The sequence below is a fragment of the Nicotiana tabacum genome, chromosome 3 (assembly GCF_000715075.1).
Source record: "Nicotiana tabacum cultivar K326 chromosome 3, ASM71507v2, whole genome shotgun sequence".
NCBI classification, from domain to species: Eukaryota; Viridiplantae; Streptophyta; class Magnoliopsida; order Solanales; family Solanaceae; genus Nicotiana; species Nicotiana tabacum.
In genome coordinates this window covers 7207448-7225512 of record NC_134082.1, presented here as the reverse complement: position 1 = coordinate 7225512, position 18065 = coordinate 7207448, and the positions used below count along the sequence as shown (strand labels likewise).

Genomic DNA, 18065 nt, shown 5'->3' with positions numbered 1-18065 from the left:
TATGTATTTTTTCTTGTTCTTTTTTTTTTTGGGTGAGTTTTACTATGTGGAATGGGGTTTTAATGAATAATAAAGACCTTTTGGGTATATATAACCATATGATATTCGAAATCTACTACCCTGACTGGTGCATATATAGGCGCTACTAGCATAACTAATTTAGACTTCCGTCGCATATAGCCCATTAAAAGAGGAAGCGCTCTTCACCAGAAGCAGTGATACTGTCACAGTACTCATCCTACCAAAGCAAAATATACATTACTAGTATCTTATATACTCCATCCGCTCCACTTTAAGTGATTTTTTGGCATTATTTTGTGGTCCATATTACTTGATTTTTCAGATATCAAGAAGGAATTCACTTCTTCTTTCCAAAGTTGCTTTTGAGTAAAGAGCCTAGGAGTAGTTTGTTATATTTTCAACCAGCAAATTAAGGTTAATATGGTCAATTTCATTGTTAATTAATGTTAAAGAGTGAATTCCTTAATATGTGTGAAAAGAGACAAAAAAATCACTTAAAGTGGACCGAAAAGAGTAACATAAATTCATTAAAAAGTGTACACGCTATTTTTTGAGCGAAAAAAATAGAGCCAGCGGTTGTTGTAAATTAGAAAGATTTTATTATTTCTATTTAATTTTTTCAAACGTACCAAAAAAAAAGGACGTTGTCTAGCTCAGCTTAGTATACTAAATTTCTGAGCATGCAGGGTTTGGAGAAGGATCGAACCGCGTTAATGTCTGTATATGGTTATCAATATGTCCATGTTTACCACTATATATAATACTCTACATTATATGCAAATTAGATGGTTGCTCTTCTTTCTGCAAATGCAGTATAAACTTAGTTGTTTGAGCTCCTTAATAAATGTCTGTGTATGGTTATCAATATGTTAATTTTCCTTTAACATATATACACAATATTTGAATTATCTAATCTTACTCTAGCTCCATACTTATTAAGAATTCAACACTTACTGCCTTTGATTATCGTTCCTCCAACGGCATCCAGGGGTCATGAACCGACCATAGAACCTTGTTCAATAAGTGGAACGCATTAGCTGTCTGGGTCTTAGGTTGGGCGGTCAGGATCGGAGGTTCCGAGGCCAATCCATAATCTAGTATTAATAGCTTCAGAATGAATGTAATCTTATACTGTATACATTTAAATTTTTTCCCGCATAATATGAGTAAAAGCAACCGTTCAATTTGATTCACAGAACCTGCTCTAGATCGTCGTCCTCTCCTCATGATATCTTTGGACAACTCAACAAGGGGCGGCCCTTCCATAAAGCAAGTAAAACAACCGCTTTAGGGCCCATATTTGTAGGGGCCTCATTTTCTATTACACCTAATAGACTATTTATAAATTTAAAAAAGAGTTCTGTAAAGTAAAAAAGTTTGATTTTTTTCTTTAACAAATATAGAGAAGAAGGATTTGTAATTGTTATGATTTTTACCAAGGAAATTGCATTTGAAATGAATATCGAACTTGAATTTTGCAAGAAACGTGTAATATATAGGAAGTAACAATTTGATGTACAATATTGATGATGAAATCTCAAAAGCTTTCGAAGAGCCCTTTGGAGTTGATTACTTCTATACATAATAGACAAGGCTATTTTTTCACTTCAAAATAGATTTGAACAATTCGAAACATATGAAAATATTTTTGGGTTTCTATTTAGTAGTAAAAACTAAGATCGCTAGATATTGAAAATTTGAAAAAATATTGCCTTAATTTTGGTTGTTCCTTAAAACATAATAATCAATTCGATATTAATAGTTTAAATTTATTTTCTGAGTTAAAAATATTAAGGAAAATAGTATAATTAGAAGATAACAGTTTAAATGATACACTTAATCAAATAAAAAGATTTAATTCTTTTCCAAATGCATAAATTGCTTATGGAATAATGTTACTAACTCATGTTACCGTTGCTTCAGCGGAAAGACGTTTTCAAAATTAAAATTGATAAAATCTTACCTAAGAATAACAATGTCACAAGAAAGAATAAATGAATTAGTTATATTGTCAACTGAGAAATATTTATTAGGAGTTATTATTGGTAAGAAAATTATTTATAACTTTGTATTTAAGAAAAGCTAAAAAATAGATTTCAAATAAAAAATTAAAAAAATTAAAAAATTAAGGCCCCTCATAAAGTTTTGACTTTAGGCTACAAAATTGATCTGGCCGCCCCTAGACTCAACAACTACATACCCAATGGAACCCCACAAGTGGGGTTGATACTGAAATCGAGATAAAAACCTAATTAGATATCAAGTTTACAAACACAAGAAGCTAGTGATCTTGCATTGTGTTTCTTGAATTTGATCCCCATTCTATAGCTTCAGCAACTGCTCTTTGTCTTTCTACTACAGATATTTCTTCTTCTTCTTTTTCTTTATGATTTTCAACAATTGGAACTTGTGATTTGTGAGAAGTAGTAGTGTTGTTATTTATTGGTGATGAACCAATTAATCCAATATTATTGTAGGGTTCTTGACCAAGGAAACTAAGAGCAGTGACAACATCACTAATCAATGGACGAACTGCTGCATCATCTTGTAAACACATAGCAGCAACAGCAACTGCTTGATTGAAATTTTTCTTTGGGAAGTCATCTTCAAGAAGTGGATCAGCTAGTTCTATGTATCTACTTGTGTCTTTTAATATGGGTTCGGCCTAAAACAACAAAAGATTTCAGTTTCCATTATATGCATTACAATTTACAACAATATGTTTGCTACTACCGCTTTCTCTTCATTTTCTTTGAGCCGAGGGTGTATCGGAAACAGCTTCTTTGCCTTCTTGGTAGGGGTAAGGCCTGCATACACACTACCCTCTTTAAACCCCACTTGTGGGACTATACTAGGTTTGTTGGTGTTGCAACATACCCGTATTCTCACAAGTGGGGTCTGAGGAGGGTAATATGTAGGCAGACTTTATCCCTATCTTGTGATGGTAGAGAGACTGTTTCCGGTAAACACTCGGCTCAATGAAAGCAAAATCACAACAGCTATAATATCATGGAAAATATCTAGTTTTTTAATAAAACTTAAACTCATAGGGTAATTACAACAAAATATCTATGATAAACATTGAGTAATAACCTTGTAAAAAGATAACTAATTGACAATTATATATACACTGATGATATAAAAAAATTAATTCACACGGATAATGTTTATAAGTTAAGTCCATTTGGAATTCAATTTATATACACTGATAGTGCGAAAAGAGAAAAGGGATTGCTACAAAAATTGCCATTCAGATTCATTGTTTACTTTTTCTAACCAGTTTACATTGATTATGCATTGATCATACATAGTTATACACATAATATACATGAATTATACATATACTATACATCCGCTAACTATTTTTAGTTTATCAAATTAGGTGAGCAGCTATTTGGTTAATTCTTCATTAAAATCACTATGTCAATTCACCTAGAGATAAGTACATGCAATCATCTATAATAAGTTAAATCCATATATTTAAAGCAGAAAATTAAAGAGAAGTAAAATATTTAACTTACCCAAGTAACTAAATTCTGCTCATGGCCGTCCTTTGTAATATCAACTGCTCTTTTTCCAGTAATTAACTCCAATAAAACAACACCAAAACTATAAACATCAGATTTAACAGTTAATTGACCTGTCCTTTGGTATTCTGGAGCACAATAACCATAAGTTCCCATAACTCTAGAAGAAACATGTGTATTATCTCCCACAGGTCCAAGTTTTGCTAATCCAAAATCTGAGAGTTTTGCATTGTACTCTTTATCTAGCAATATGTTTGAGGATTTCAAGTCTCTGTAAATGACTGGTGGATTGGCTTTGTCATGTAAATATTCTAAACCTTTTGCTGCATCTAATGCTATTTTCATCCTTGTATACCAATCTAGAGGAGATTGACCTGGTGAAAGATCTGAAAAAATGTACTATAAATGATTATTTTTTAACACATTTGATCCGTCAACCAAAAATAATTGCAGTTGCTAGTCAAATATGCAAGAAAATATACACGAATTATGCATTAAAAACATATATTTATCAGCATATATTTAAAAACATATATGTTGTACATTAATATGCAAAAATATATATATTTATCAGCTATTATTTTGAGGGTGGCTATAATGTGTAAAAATCCCTTAACAATCTAACAATTTCTTGCAACCAAGAGTGTGGCCGAGTGGTCAACTCTTAGGTTCAAATCTAGCGGAGGTAAACAACACTAGATGATTTCTTCCCTTCTATTCAAGCCTTAGTAGATAAAGTTAACTAGTATCGGTTATTGGTGGGAGGTGGCAAGTATTCCATGAAATTAGTCGAAATACGCGCAAGTTGGCCCGGACACCACGGTTATAAAAAAAATAATCAATGATTTCTTTTTAGTTTGAGAATGGAATATTTCCATGCGTTAGTTGATACATTAATGTTACAGATTGCATATTAGCCAAATGGAATATTTCCAGTTCACTACTTTCAACTTTGTTATATATTACCAAAAAAAACTTTGTTATATAATTGAGGAGTATAATATATAAGTTCTTGATTTTGTTATGCGCTACGAAGTGTATCTGGTATGACGGAAGTCAATTTTTAGTAAATATTTAATGTAAATTATTTTCTAGAAAATATTTTTTTGAAAAATGTTTGGGTCAGTTTAGTAGGATAGTGTCTTATTGATGATATTTTTCAGTTTAATTTTAAGATTGACAACATTAACCAAGTGTTGGATCGAGTTATGGTACGAAGTTAAGAGTTGAGATAGTTGTGAAGGAAAAAAACTTACACTCATAAATGAAAGAAATCATTTTCCACTTTAGGTGAATTTTTTATTTTTGGTCTAGAAAGGAGAATCTATTGCATTAAGTAGGAAGCATACAGGGGTGGGGGGCACAGTCGGCTTTATATTTTTTAAAGAAAGAAACCAAACTTTTTCACTTTATAGAATTCTTTTTTAAACTTATACATAGTCTATTAGGTATAACAAAAAATGAGGCCCCCATAAATATGGAGACTAAAGCGGTTGTTTTACTTGCTTTATGGAAGGGCCGCCCCTGCCAAGAAGAAGCATCGCCAAAATATCGTTTCTACGTATGGTCATTTATATAGGTAATCTTCTGTATAACTAAAAATATTTTTCGAAAATCAACGAGAGTTGTGGTGGAGTAGTAACTAATCATTCATCCTTATTAAGTGCTCTAGAGCTCAAGCTCTATATACGAAGTCGCCTTTATAGAGATTGTTTTACCCCCCCCCCCTCCCAATATGAAATTTTTCAGTGCAAATTAGAATTAGTCGGGCTCTTGCAGATACCGGAAGCCCGATGTGAAGCCCAAAAATTATAAATAAAAAAAAAGATAAATAATAATAATAATAAATAAATAAATAAATAAAATAAGTACCTAGTAGATGATCCTCCAATGATCCCAATGGCATGTATTCATACACCAAAAGTCTTTGATCTCCATCAGCACAATATCCAATTAAATTTACAAGATTTGAATGGTGCAATAGACTCAACATCAACACCTCTACAAGGAATTCTTTGTTTCCTTGCAATCCATTGCGATCAAGTTGCTTCACTGCTACAACCTGAAGAGACAAATGAACAAATAGTTAGTACAATTTCAGCATCAATCGATCTACTTATTTACGTTTTTTGTTTTAATATTGAATAAATCCCCTATGGGAGTCTGGCTTCAGTTGGGATGTAACGACCCGGCTAGTCGTTCCGAGAGTTGTAGCCCCGTTCCCCTATTTTTTGCTCCTTATGCACTTTATAGCTGTTATATGACTTACCGGGTTAGTTGGTTCGAGTTCAGAGAGATTTCAGAGTTAATTGAAACACTTAGTCTCATAATTGAAAGCTTAAGTTGGAAAAGTTGACTGGATGTTTACTTATGTGTAAACGACCTCGGATTGGAATTTTGACGGTTCTGTTAGCTCCGTTGGGTGATTTTGGACTTAGAAGCGCGTCCTGATTGTGATTTCGAGGTCTGTAGTGGAATTAAGCTTGAAATACCGAAAGTTAAGTTTTTGAGAAATTTGACCAGGAGTGAACTTTTTGATATCGGGGTCGGATTGAATTTTCGGAAGTTGGAATAGATTCGTGGTGTCATTCGTGACTTGTGTGTAAAATTTTAGGTTATTACGTGATTTGATAGGTTTCGGCGTCGTTTGTAGAATTTAAAAATTTAAAAGTTCATTAGGCTTGAATATATGTGTGATTCGTGTTTTTGATATTGTTTGAGGTGGTTTGAAGATTCGACTAAGTTTGTATGATGTTTTAAGATATGTTGGTATATTTGGTTGAGGTCCCGGGGGCCTCGGGTTGATTTCGGTGGTTAACAGATCAAGTTTTGTAGTTAAAGAGCTGCTGAAGAAATTCCACTGCTAGTGTAATCGCATCTGCGGAGTGAGAACCGCATGTGCGAGCCCGCAGAAGCGGGAAAAGAGCCGCAGAAGCGGCCAAGGGAGAGGTGAGTAGAGGTCGCAGGTGCGAAGATTCTTCCGCACCTGCGTGGTCACAGAAGCGGGCTGATGGACGCAGGTGCGGGCTGGTGCGCAGGTGCGATGGGATTTTCCCCACCTGTGATTGCGCAGATGCGGTCCAGGCTCGCAGAAGTGGAGACAGATGGATAAGTGGATTTCGCAGAAGCATAGATTTAATCGCAGAAGCGGTTCCGCAGGTGTGGATAAGTGGCCACAGGTGCGAAAAGCCTGGGCAGAATATAAATGTTGAGTTCGGAGGGTTTTATCATTTTTTTTACTTTGCAAACTCGGAATTGGGCAATTTTTTAGAGAGATTTCGAAGGGATTCTTGAGGTAAGTCACTTGTGGTTAAATTTCTTTAATAATTATGTTTTCCCATTGATTTTCCCACCTAATTGGTGTGTTTTTTAGGTGTAATCTGGGGATTTGAGGCTAGGGATTTGGAGAGTTGATTTTGGGGGTTTGAGTGTCGATTTAATGTCGGATTTGTCGGATTTTGATAAATTTAGTATGACTAGACTCGTGATTGAATAGGCTTTCGGGTTTTGTAACTTTCGTTGGATTTTGAGACGTGGGTTCGGAGGCCAGCTTTTAGCCGATTTCGAATTATGATTTATAATTTCGTGTTTTCTTGTGGAGTTGATTTTTTTTTAGCCCGTATTGATTGTATTATACTACATGTGGCTAGATTCGGGACATTTGGTGCTGACTTGCGAGGCAAAGGCATATTGGAGTAGAGTCTTGGCTCGGATTGAGGTAAGTAACAGTTCTAAATCTAGTTCTGAGGGTTTGAAACCTCGGATTTTGTGTTATGTGATTGGTTGAAGGTGACACACATGCTAGGTGACGGGCGTATGTGCGTACACCATAGGAATTATGACTTGGTCCATTCAGTGGAACTGTAAAGTTAAATAACTTGTTGTTAGCTATATGCTCTCCATGTGTTATTGAAATTTGACTGTAAATCATGTTTAGGCTATATGTTGGTACTGTTGGAACCCACAGAGGCCTTGTTACATGTTGAATTACCTGCTAAATGCTATTTGTACTCAGTCTCAGTTTTTACTCGCATATCATATCTCAGTCTCTATTATTTCCTGTTGATACATCATATCATTATTGTTTGGGCTGATTTTTATGATTTCTGAGAGCTCGAGAGACTATAAGATTGATGACTGGATGAGGCCGAGGGTCTGATTGTGAGGATGTTTATGGGATCGGATAGCACGCCGCAACATGTTTCGTTAATTTATGCCATGATTGGCTTGATATAGCGCTTGGGCTGAAGGAGGCCCTCCGGAGTCTGTACACACCCCCAATGAGTGAAGGTACCTACTGAGTGCGAGTTGTAAAGCCCCAGAAAATTTTGTTTAGTAATTTAAGACTTCGTGGTGCCAAGGTAGGCTAAATATTTTATCTTGCATACAAATGAGAATTAATTATATTATGGATATCAATTGAATATATTAATAAGTGTATAAGTCATATTATAAGTGAATTGGGGTCTAAGGAGAGGCCTAAGTCTAAGCCAAGTTATAAAATTTCATAATAGACGAAAGTTGCAAATGAGTGCGCACAAGACCTCAATTTGGACATTTATATCTCCAGTTATATAAGGATTTGTGTGATGCACAGCCTATCAAATAAAAGGTCTTTGAGTCTAGTTTCCAACACTTCAAACCGTTTGTCATTCGGACATTCCTACACAAAGTTATAACCAAATTACCAAAGCAGCGCAGAAATTTGAACTACCGCGGCGTCCCATGCGGCGCCCGGCGTGCCGCGCCAGTAGTAATTCCAGTATGGTCCGAAATTTCATTTCCAGACACATTTTGCACAGATGCACCGTGCCCCGCGGCGCCCCACGCGGCGCGGCAGTACAAAAAAACGGGTTTTTAAGACCCGAACCCCATTTCATTTAACTCGATTGAGGTTTATTTTTGGAGAAATTTCTGGTATTCTAGAGTGAAGGGAGAGCGATTCTAGAGAGAGGAAAGGGGAAAACTAAAGATTTCACTACTCTTCCTTGAATCACACCTTGAAATCGCATCAAAGCGTTGCTAAGGCTTCAAAGAGGTAAGAATTTCTTTTCCCCAATTCTTCAACTTTGAAATCTAACTAGAAATGGGTATTTAGTAAGATGATTCTTGGATGTGAGAGTATTCATTATTCATGCATGTACAAATTAGGTTTGTGGGAAGATTGTTGAATATAAATAAGTAAAGATTGGGTTGGGAAATGAAGGGAATCTTGTAAAAGAGATTTGAAATCAAGATGCACAACTAGTAATTGATAAAATTCTCAAATGAGCTAGAATTATGAATATCTTCCTAATTTGTGTTCAAATTTTGTTATGTCTCAAAATAGATTGAAGTTGCTAGAATTTCCGGAATATCATAGTAATTAAAGGAAAGATCAAGAAAGGTATGTATGGCTAACTTTCACCTTTGTAAAGTTACTTTGTTTGGTGTACGAATATTTGGTATGTGATATCTACGTGGATTATTTGTGGAATTCTTGTGATTGGTATGATTTGATTGATCGTGGTTAAGTCTCCCGATATAATGGTGTACGTAATTGGCAATAAACCAAATGTGTGATTGTGAATGTGTTATGTGGTAAGAGTTGAGAAACAAATGATGGAAGGAAATCGTAAATGATGCAGTTGGAACAACTGTGGTAAGAACATATATGGCTTGTATTGGCAATTATCGTGGTGACATAAAATCCATATGAGTTGTTGAATATGATGGAAATAGTATTGATGGCTATAGAAATTCTTTGAGAATTGTTGTTGTTGTTCTTTGTGAATTGTTGTTGTTGTTGTTGTTGTTGTTGTTGTGTTGTTTGTGAATTATGATTGTTCGGTGGGATCGGGTTGCGCGCCGCAACACGAAGTAATAAGGTGTGGGTTGTGGTGATAAGGGTGGCCGAGGTAATAAGGGTGGAAAAGTGATCGAAATCACTATTGAAATGAAAATATGAGAAAGTTGTGAAATCATTGATGTGAAAATGTTGAAGGGGAAATGGAGAGATTGTAACTTGTTTGGCTTGATGGTTTTCTTTCATGTGTATTTGATTGTTGGTTGTATGACTACTTGTTACTTGTGTATGGTTTGAGTTTACTTAGGGCAAGTTTGTTCATACATACTAGTACAATTCAAATGTGTTGACGTCCCTTTTGCCGGGGGCGCTACATTCGTGTTATGATTATAGGTGGATCCATAGCAGGTACTCCAGTCCACCGACCGTAGCTCCCCTTCACTTTCCGCCAGAAGCATTGGTGAGCCCTTTTCCTCCCGGGGCCTTGCGTGGCTCATGCTGCTTTTTATTTCGGAGTCTTGTTTTGGTTTTTGGTGTAAGGTATAGCCGGAGCCTTGTTACCAGCAAGTATTGTATCACTCTTTTGTATCCCTAGAGGCTCTGCAGACAAGAAATGCGGGTTATGTACTTATGTATTTTGGGCAGTATAACTTGTAAACCATGTTAAGTAACTATGTATGCTATGTAAATCTCGTAAGAATGTGTTTAAATTTATAAATGGCTATTTCACTTGGTTAATGGGAAATGGAAACGAGGGGTAACACGTGGAATAGGAAAGGCACCCAGGTCCACTTGGCTGGGGCTGCCCGGTCGAGTGCCGGTCGCGCCCCTCGGTTTTGGGGCGTGACAAACTTGGTATCAGAGCATAAGGTTTTAAAAGGGTCCTAGGATGTCTCGGAGCCGTGTCTAGTAGAGTCCTTCTTATCGGTGTGTTGTCGACCACATCTATAAGTTGGAGGCTACATGGGCATTTAGGAAATTACCTTCTTCTTTGTTACTCTATATCGTGCGGTGAAGTGAAAAGTGGAAGTATTTACCTTTAACTCGTGCTCTGTTCCAAATTTTCAGTAATGGCACCCAAGAAGAGAGCTTGACTCGGCCTCGGGGCCAATGCCACCCCAAGTGTGGCTATGAATCATGTACCTGATGCTGTGGGTGAGAGTGACTCCCCGGTCTTGAATCTGCCTGGCCCATTTATTCCAGATCCAAGTATTCCTGATCCAGCTGCGGCAGAGGGTGCTACCTTCCCTCTCGCTGATATTCCAGATCCTGATGCAGTTCCAGCTTTCGGTCTCGAGGTTTCTGATGGGGACCTTAGAGGAGCCATCTATATGTTAACCCAGTTAGTGGCCGCTCAGGCCCAGAGATCCCATGATGCCCCTACATCCTCCAGCGGACAGGGAGATTCCGCCAGCTCCAGAGTCAACTAGTTTCTGTGGTTGGCCCCTCCAGAGTTCACAGGCACAGACCCAGAGGCCGATCCGCAGGATTTCCTTGATGAAATGTATAAGACCCTTCGAGTGATGAAGGCTACAGAGACGGAGGGGGTTGAGTTGGCTTCATACAGGTTGAGGGGAGCAGCGTATTCATGGTTCGAGATGTGGGAGGATTCCCGTGGGGAGGAAAGACCTCCAGCTAGATGGGATGAGTTTGTAGATGCATTCATGGACCACTTCTTGCCTGCCGAGACAATGGCGGCCCGTGCCACTGAGTTTGAGGTCCTCAAGCAGGGCAGTATGAGTGTTTGGGAGTACCACATCGAGTTTGTGAGATTGTCCAAGTATGCTCCCTAGTTAGTGTCGACCATGGGTGATCGAGTTCAACGATTTGTTCAGGGTCTTAGTCCCTTGGTGGTGAACGAGGCTGCTACAACGACCTTACACTCAGATATGAATTATGGGAAGATTGTGGGATTTGCTCAGGCCATAGAGGCTAGGAAGTTGAAAATACGGGCAGAAAGGGAGAGTAACAGCAGGGCCCGATCAGTGGGTCACTTAGGGAGACCAGTTCAGAGAAGGGGGCCATCAGGGTCATCCCAGTCATATGCTCAGTCCTCAGCGAGCGCACCTCCATCTGTGCACAGTTATCAGCAAAGCAGTCACTTGAGACCAGGTTCAGATAGCAGGAGACCCCATCAGTCCGGTCGTCCAGGAGGGGGATCACAGCAGCATGGGGGAGCTCTATGCCCCAAGTGTGGGAGATTCCATACGGAGGCTTGTTATTTGGATATCCCGGTGTGTTATAGATGTGGGGTGAGAGGTCATATCCAGCGAGACTGTCATGCGCCCAGATAGGGCACGGGTAGGGAATTTGCTCAGCCATCCGGTTCTTCAGCTGCTACATCATCTGCGCGCCCTCCAGCTCCAGCAGGGCGTGGTGCAATTAGGGGTGGAGCTCGTGGTAGAAGTGGACCTAGCCAATTTTACGCTTTGAGTGGTCGCTAGAGTGCAGAGGCTTCTCCAGATGTTGTCACAGGTATCTTGTTTGTTCAGGTCATTGATTGTTATGCTCTTATTGATCCGGGGTCCTCTTTGTCTTATGTCACCCCATTCATTGCTTCAAGTTTTAGGGTAGAACCCGAACAACTTCATGAGTCATTCTTTGTATCAACTCCGGTTGGTGATTCTATCACAGCTGCACGAGTTTATAGGAATTGTGTTGTCACGGTATGTGGTCGTGCTACCACGGTCGATCTTATTGAGCTTGGAATGGTGGATTTTGATGTGATTATGGGAATGGACTGGCTTTATTCGTGCTTTGCTAAACTTGACTGCCAAACGAGAGTCATGAGGCTTGAGTTCCCTAATGAGCCGGTTATTAAGTGGAAGGGAAATGGTGTGGTGCCGAAAGGTAGGTTTATTTCCTTCCTTAAGGCTTCAAAGATGATTAGGAAGGGGTGTATCTACCATTTGGTCTGGGTGGCGGACACCACTTCAGAAGTGTCTACCCCCGAGTCCGTGCCAGTCGTGAATGAGTTTCTTGAAGTGTTTTTGGACGAGCTTCCAGGGATCCCACCAGATAGGGAGATTGATTTCGGGATTGATGTATTGCCCGATACGCAGCCAATATCTATTCCACCATACAGGATGGCGCCAGCGGAGTTAAGAGAGTTAAAGGAGCAGCTGAAGGATTTATTAGAAAAGGGGTTCATACGGCCAAGTGTGTCGCCGTGGGGTGCTCCGGTTCTTTTTGTCAGGAAGAAGGATGAGTCGCTCCGGATGTGTATTGATTATCGGCAGCTTAACAAGGTCACCATTAAGAATAAATATCCTTTACCTCGGATAGATGATTTGTTCGACCAATTGCAAGGTGCAAGGTTCTTCTCCAAAATTGACTTGCGGTCCGGGTATCATCAATTAAAGATAAGGGAACAAGACATTCCAAAAACAGCTTTCAGAACCCGGTATGGGCACTTTGAATTTATGGTGATGTCTTTTGGGCTAACAAATGCCCCCACAGCTTTCATGGACCTTATGAATAGGGTCTTCAAGCCCTTTCTAGACTCCTTTGTGATAGTGTTCATTGACGACATTCTGGTATATTCTCGAAGTCGGGAGGACCATGATGACCATCTCAGGGCAGTTTTGCAGACTCTTCAGCAACATCAATTGTATGCGAAATTTTCAAAATGTGAATTTTGGCTTGAATTTGTCGTGTTCTTGGGTCATGTCGTTTCCAGGGAAGGAATTATGGTTGATTCTCAGAAGGTTGCAGCAGTGAAGAATTGGCCTAGACCTACCACTCCAACCGAAATCCGCAGCTTCTTGGGTTTAGCTGGGTACTACAGGAGGTTTGTGGAAGGGTTTTCTACTCTTGCCTCTCCATTGACCAAATTGACGCAGAAAGCAGTTAAATTCCAATGGTCCGATGCTTGTGAAAAGAGTTTTCAAGAATTGAAATCAAGGTTGACAACAGCACCGGTATTAGCCCTACCAGAGGGTACAAAGGGATTTGTGGTGTATTGCGATACTTTAAGAGTCGGGCTCGGGTGTGTGCTGATGCAACATGGAAAGGTTATAGCCTACGCTTCTAGGCAACTCAAGAATCATGAAAAGAACTATCCAACTCATGACTTAGAGCTTGCAGCGGTGGTGTTCGCACTAAAGATTTGGCGACATTATCTATACGGGGTCCATGTGGATGTATTCACGGACCACAAGAGCCTTCAATATATTTTCAAGCAGAAGGAGTTGAATCTAAGGCAACGAAGATGGCTAGAATTACTCAAGGACTATGACATTGATATTCTCTATCACCCGGGGAAGGCTAATGTTGTGGAAGACGCTCTTAGTCAAAAATCCATGGGAAGTTTGACTCATTTGGAGGCATATCAGAGACCGTTAGCCAGGGAGGTTCACCACTTGTCCAGTTTGGGAGCTCGCCTTGCAGACTCTAATGAAGGAGGAGTAATTGTACAGAATGGGGCTGAATCATCGCTCGTGGCAGAGGTGAAAGAGAAGCAATTTAACGATTCGTTGCTAGCACAACTGAATGAGGGGATTCATAAACACAAGACCACAGCTTTTTCCGTTGGCATGAATGATGGTACCCTACGGTACCAAGACCGCCTGTGTGTTCCTGATATCGACGGTCTTCGGGAAAGGATCATGGCAGAGGCTCACACTTCCAAGTATTCCGTGCACCCAGGTTCTACAAAAATGTATCATGATCTCAAGGAAATTTACTGGTGGAACAACATGAAGAGGGATGTGGTGGATTTTGTGGCGAAATGTCCGAATTGTCAACAAGTGAAGGCCGAACATCAAAGGCCCGGTGGATTGGCTCAATGCATAGAAATTCCAACGTGGAAATGGGAGATGATTAACATGGATTTTGTGGTAGGGTTTCCGCGCACTCCGTGCAAATTCAACTCAATTTGGGTGATCGTGGATCGACTCACGAAATCAGCGCATTTCTTGCCAGTTAAATCTACCGACACAGCGGAACAGTATGCTCAGCTGTATATCAAAGAAATAGTCAGGTTGTATGGCACTCCAGTCTCAATCATTTCAGATCGTGGGGCTCAGTTTACAGCCCACTTTTGGAAGAAGTTTCAGCAAGGTTTGGGTACGCAGGTAAACCTTAGCACAACTTTTCATCCACAAACCGATGGGCAAGCAGAGCGGACTATTCAGACGCTTGAAGACATGTTACATGCTTGTACTATTGATTTCAAGGGTAGTTGGGATGACCATTTGCCGATCATAGAATTTTCTTACAACAACAGCTTCCATGCTAGTATCCAAATGGCACCGTTCAAAGCATTGTATGGTAGGAGATGTAGGTCTCCCATCGGATGGTTCGAGGTTGGAGAAGCGGAATTGATAGGGCCGGACCTCGTGTATCAGGCCATGGAGAAAGTCAAGCTTATTAAAGAAAGGTTGAAAACTGCTCAAAGTCGCCAAAAATCCTATTTGGATGTGCGTCGCAGAGATTTGGAGTTCAAAGAAGACGATTGGGTATTCTTGAAAGTTTCCCCAATGAAGGGTATCATGCGATTTGGAAGGAAGGGAAAATTAAGTCCGAGGTATGTCGGACCATACAAAATCATTCAGAGAATTGGTCAGGTGGCATACAAACTCGAGCTTCCACCCGAGATGTCATTGGTACACCCGGTCTTTCATGTGTCTATGTTAAGGAAGGTAGTAGGGGATCCGTCCACCATCGTGCCAGTCGAGACTATTGAGGTGAATGAAGAGCTATCATATGAAGAAGTCCCAGTTGCCATTCTTGATAGGCAAGTTCGAAAACTGAGAAATAAGGAAATTGCATCCGTAAAAGTATTATGGCGGAACCAACAAGTTAAGGAATCCACTTGGGAAGCCGAGGAAGAAATGAGAAAGAAGTACTCATATTTGTTTGAATAGTTATATAATAGCTTTCATGCATTTGGTTCCTATAAACTCTTATCTTTTGATTTGATCTATGTTAAACTATTCCATTTTGATTATGTATGTTGCCTATGCGGCCATGGTTGGTGTTGAACAAGTTATGTTATGTCTATGGAACATGTATATGCTGGTAGGATATGTATCTGGGGCCATCTGACAGGTGGATAGTCCTAGTTACAAAGGAAACTCTGGCAAAATTTTCGGAAATTTAAGGAGTTAGCCAAATTCAGGGCTGATGATATATTTCATAATGTGAAAAGCAAAAGTTACATAAGGATGACTAATGAATGAAACTTGATCCTCATTCGAGGACGAATGATCTTAAGCGGGGGAGAATGTAAATCCCCAGAAAATTTTGTTTAGTAATTTAAGACTTCGTGGTGCCAAGGTAGGCTAAATATTTTATCTTGCGTACAAATAAGGATTAAGGATATTATAGATATCAATTGGATATATTAATAAGTGTATAAGTCATATTAGAAGTGAATTGGGGTCTAAGGAGAGGCCTAAGTCTAAGCCAAGTTATAAAATTTCATAATAGACGAAAGTTACAAATGAGTGCGCACAAGACCTCACTTTGGACAATTATATCTCCAGTTATATAAGGATTTGTGTGATGCACAGCCTATCAAATAAAAGGACTTTGAGTCTAGTTTCCAACGCTTCAAACCGTTCGTCATTCGAACATTCCTACACAAAGTTATGACCAAATTACCAAAGCATCGCAGAAATTTGAACTACCGCCCCATGCGGCGCCCGGCGCGCCGCGCCAGTAGTAATTCCAGTATGGTCCGAAATTTCATTTTCAGACACATTTTGCACAGACGCCTCGTGCCCCGCGGCGCCCCACGCGGCGCGACAGTACAAAAAAATGGGTTTTTAAGACCCGAACTCCATTTCATTTAACTCGATTGAGGTTTATTTTTGGGGAAATTTCTAGTATTCTAGAGTGAAGGGAGAGCGATTCTAGAGAGAGGAAAGGGGAAAACTAAAGATTTCACTACTCTTCCTTGAATCACACCTTGAAATCGCATCAAAGGGTTGCTAAGGCTTCAAAGAGGTAAGAATTTTTTTCCCCAATTCTTCAACTTTGAAATCTAACTAGAAATGGGTAATTAGTAAGATGATTCTTGGATGTGAGAGTATTCATTATTCATGCATGTACAAATTAGGTTTGTGGGAAGATTGTTGAATATAAACAAGTAAAGATTGGGTTGGGAAATGAAGGGAATCTTGTAAAAGAGATTTGAAATCAAGATGCACAACTAGTAATTGATAAAATTCTCAAATGAGCTAGAATTATGAATATCTTCCTAATTTGTGTTCAAATTTTGTTATGTCTCAAAATAGATTGAAGTTGCTAGAATTTCCGGAATATCGTAGTAATTAAAGGAAAGATCAAGAAAGGTATGTATGGCTAACTTTGACCTTTGTAAAGTCACTTTGTTTGGTGTACGAATATTTGGTATGTGATATCTACGTGGATTATTTGTGGAATTCTTGTGATTGGTATGATTTGATTGATCGTGGTTAAGTCTCCCGATATAATGGTGTACGTAATTGGCAACAAACCAAATGTGTGATTGTGAATGTGCTATGTGGTAAGAGTTGAGAAACAAATGATGGAAGGAAATCGTAAATGATGCAGTTGGAACAACTGTGGTAAGAACATATATGGCTTGTATTGACAATTATCGCGGTGACAAAATGCATATGAGTTGTTGAATATGATGGAAATAGTATTGATGGCTATAGAAATTCTTTGAGAATTGTTGTTGTTGTGCTTTGTGAATTGTTGTTGTTGTTGTTGTTGTTGTTGTTGTGTTGTTTGTGAATTGTGATTGTTCGGTGGGATCGGGTTGCGCGCCGCAACACGAAGTAATAAGGTGTGGGTTGTGGTGATAAGGGTGGCCGAGGTAATAAGGGTGGAAAAGTGATCGAAATCACTATTGAAATGAAAATATGAGAAAGTTGTGAAATCATTGATGTGAAAATGTTGAAGGGGAAATGGAGAGATTGTAACTTGTTTGGCTTGATGGTTTTCTTTCATGTGTATTTTATTGTTGGTTGCATGACTACTTGTTACTTGTGTATGGTTTGAGTTTACTTAGGGCAAGTTTGTTCATACATACCAGTACAATTCAAATGTGTTGACGTCCCTTTTGTCGGGGGCTCTACATTCGTGTTATGATTGTAGGTGGATCCATAGCAGGTACTCCAGTCCACCGACCATAGCTCCCCTTCACTTTCCGCCAGAAGCATTGGTGAGCCCTTTTCCTCCCGGGTCCTTGTATGGATCATGCCGCTTTTTATTTCGGAGTCTTGTTTTGGTTTTTGGTGTAAGGTATAGTCGGAGCCTTGTTACCGGCAAGTATTGTATCACTCTTTTGTATCCCTAGAGGCTCCGTAGACATAAAATGTGGGTTATGTACTTATGTATTTTGGGAAGTATAACTTGTAAACCACGCTAAGTAACTATGTATGCTATGTAAATCTCGTAAGAATGTGTTTAAATTTATAAATGGCTATTTTCACTTGGTTAATGGGACATGGAAATGCGGGATAACACGTGGAATAGGAAAGGCACCCAGGTCCGCTTGGCTGGGGCTGCCTGGTCGAGCGCTGGTCGCGCCCCTCGGTTTTGGGGCGTGACACGAGTGCTGAGTGCTGAGTGCCGAGTCTGGAGTGCTGAGTGACTGTGAGGAATGAGTGATTGTGAGGTTGGAGTGATTGGGAGGACTAAGTGATTTTTGCCCTGAGAAGTTGTATATTATTTCATGTTTGTTGCACATAGTTTCCATATATCACTGTTTTAAAAACTTCTGAGAGATATTTTTATCC

The 18065-nt window shown here is 39.3% G+C and overlaps 1 protein-coding gene across 1 annotated transcript; it reads right to left on the bottom strand.

Annotated features, from left to right (window-relative positions):
* Positions 1–2241: 2241 nt before the first annotated feature.
* Positions 2242–5622, bottom strand: LOC107793947 (putative serine/threonine-protein kinase PBL26). Its single transcript, XM_075249179.1, has 3 exons — positions 5421–5622; positions 3543–3934; positions 2242–2686 (listed from the first exon to the last, which is right to left on the bottom strand). Exons 1-3 carry the CDS (start codon positions 5539–5541, stop codon positions 2303–2305), a joined length of 897 nt encoding a protein of 298 aa, XP_075105280.1. The 5' UTR covers positions 5542–5622; the 3' UTR covers positions 2242–2302.
* Between the last annotated feature and the right edge of the window lie 12443 nt (positions 5623–18065).

Excerpts from the sequence above, each read along its gene's own strand:
- LOC107793947 (XM_075249179.1), bottom strand. The coding sequence starts at position 5,541 with ATGTTGAGTCTATTGCACCATTCAAATCTTGTAAATTTAATTGGATAT. Across the intron at positions 3,935-5,420 it reads ATTGGAGGATCATCTACTAG|ATCTTTCACCAGGTCAATCT; the intron begins GTACTTATTTTA and ends ACATTTTTTCAG. Across the intron at positions 2,687-3,542 it reads AGCAGAATTTAGTTACTTGG|GCCGAACCCATATTAAAAGA; the intron begins GTAAGTTAAATA and ends TTGTTGTTTTAG.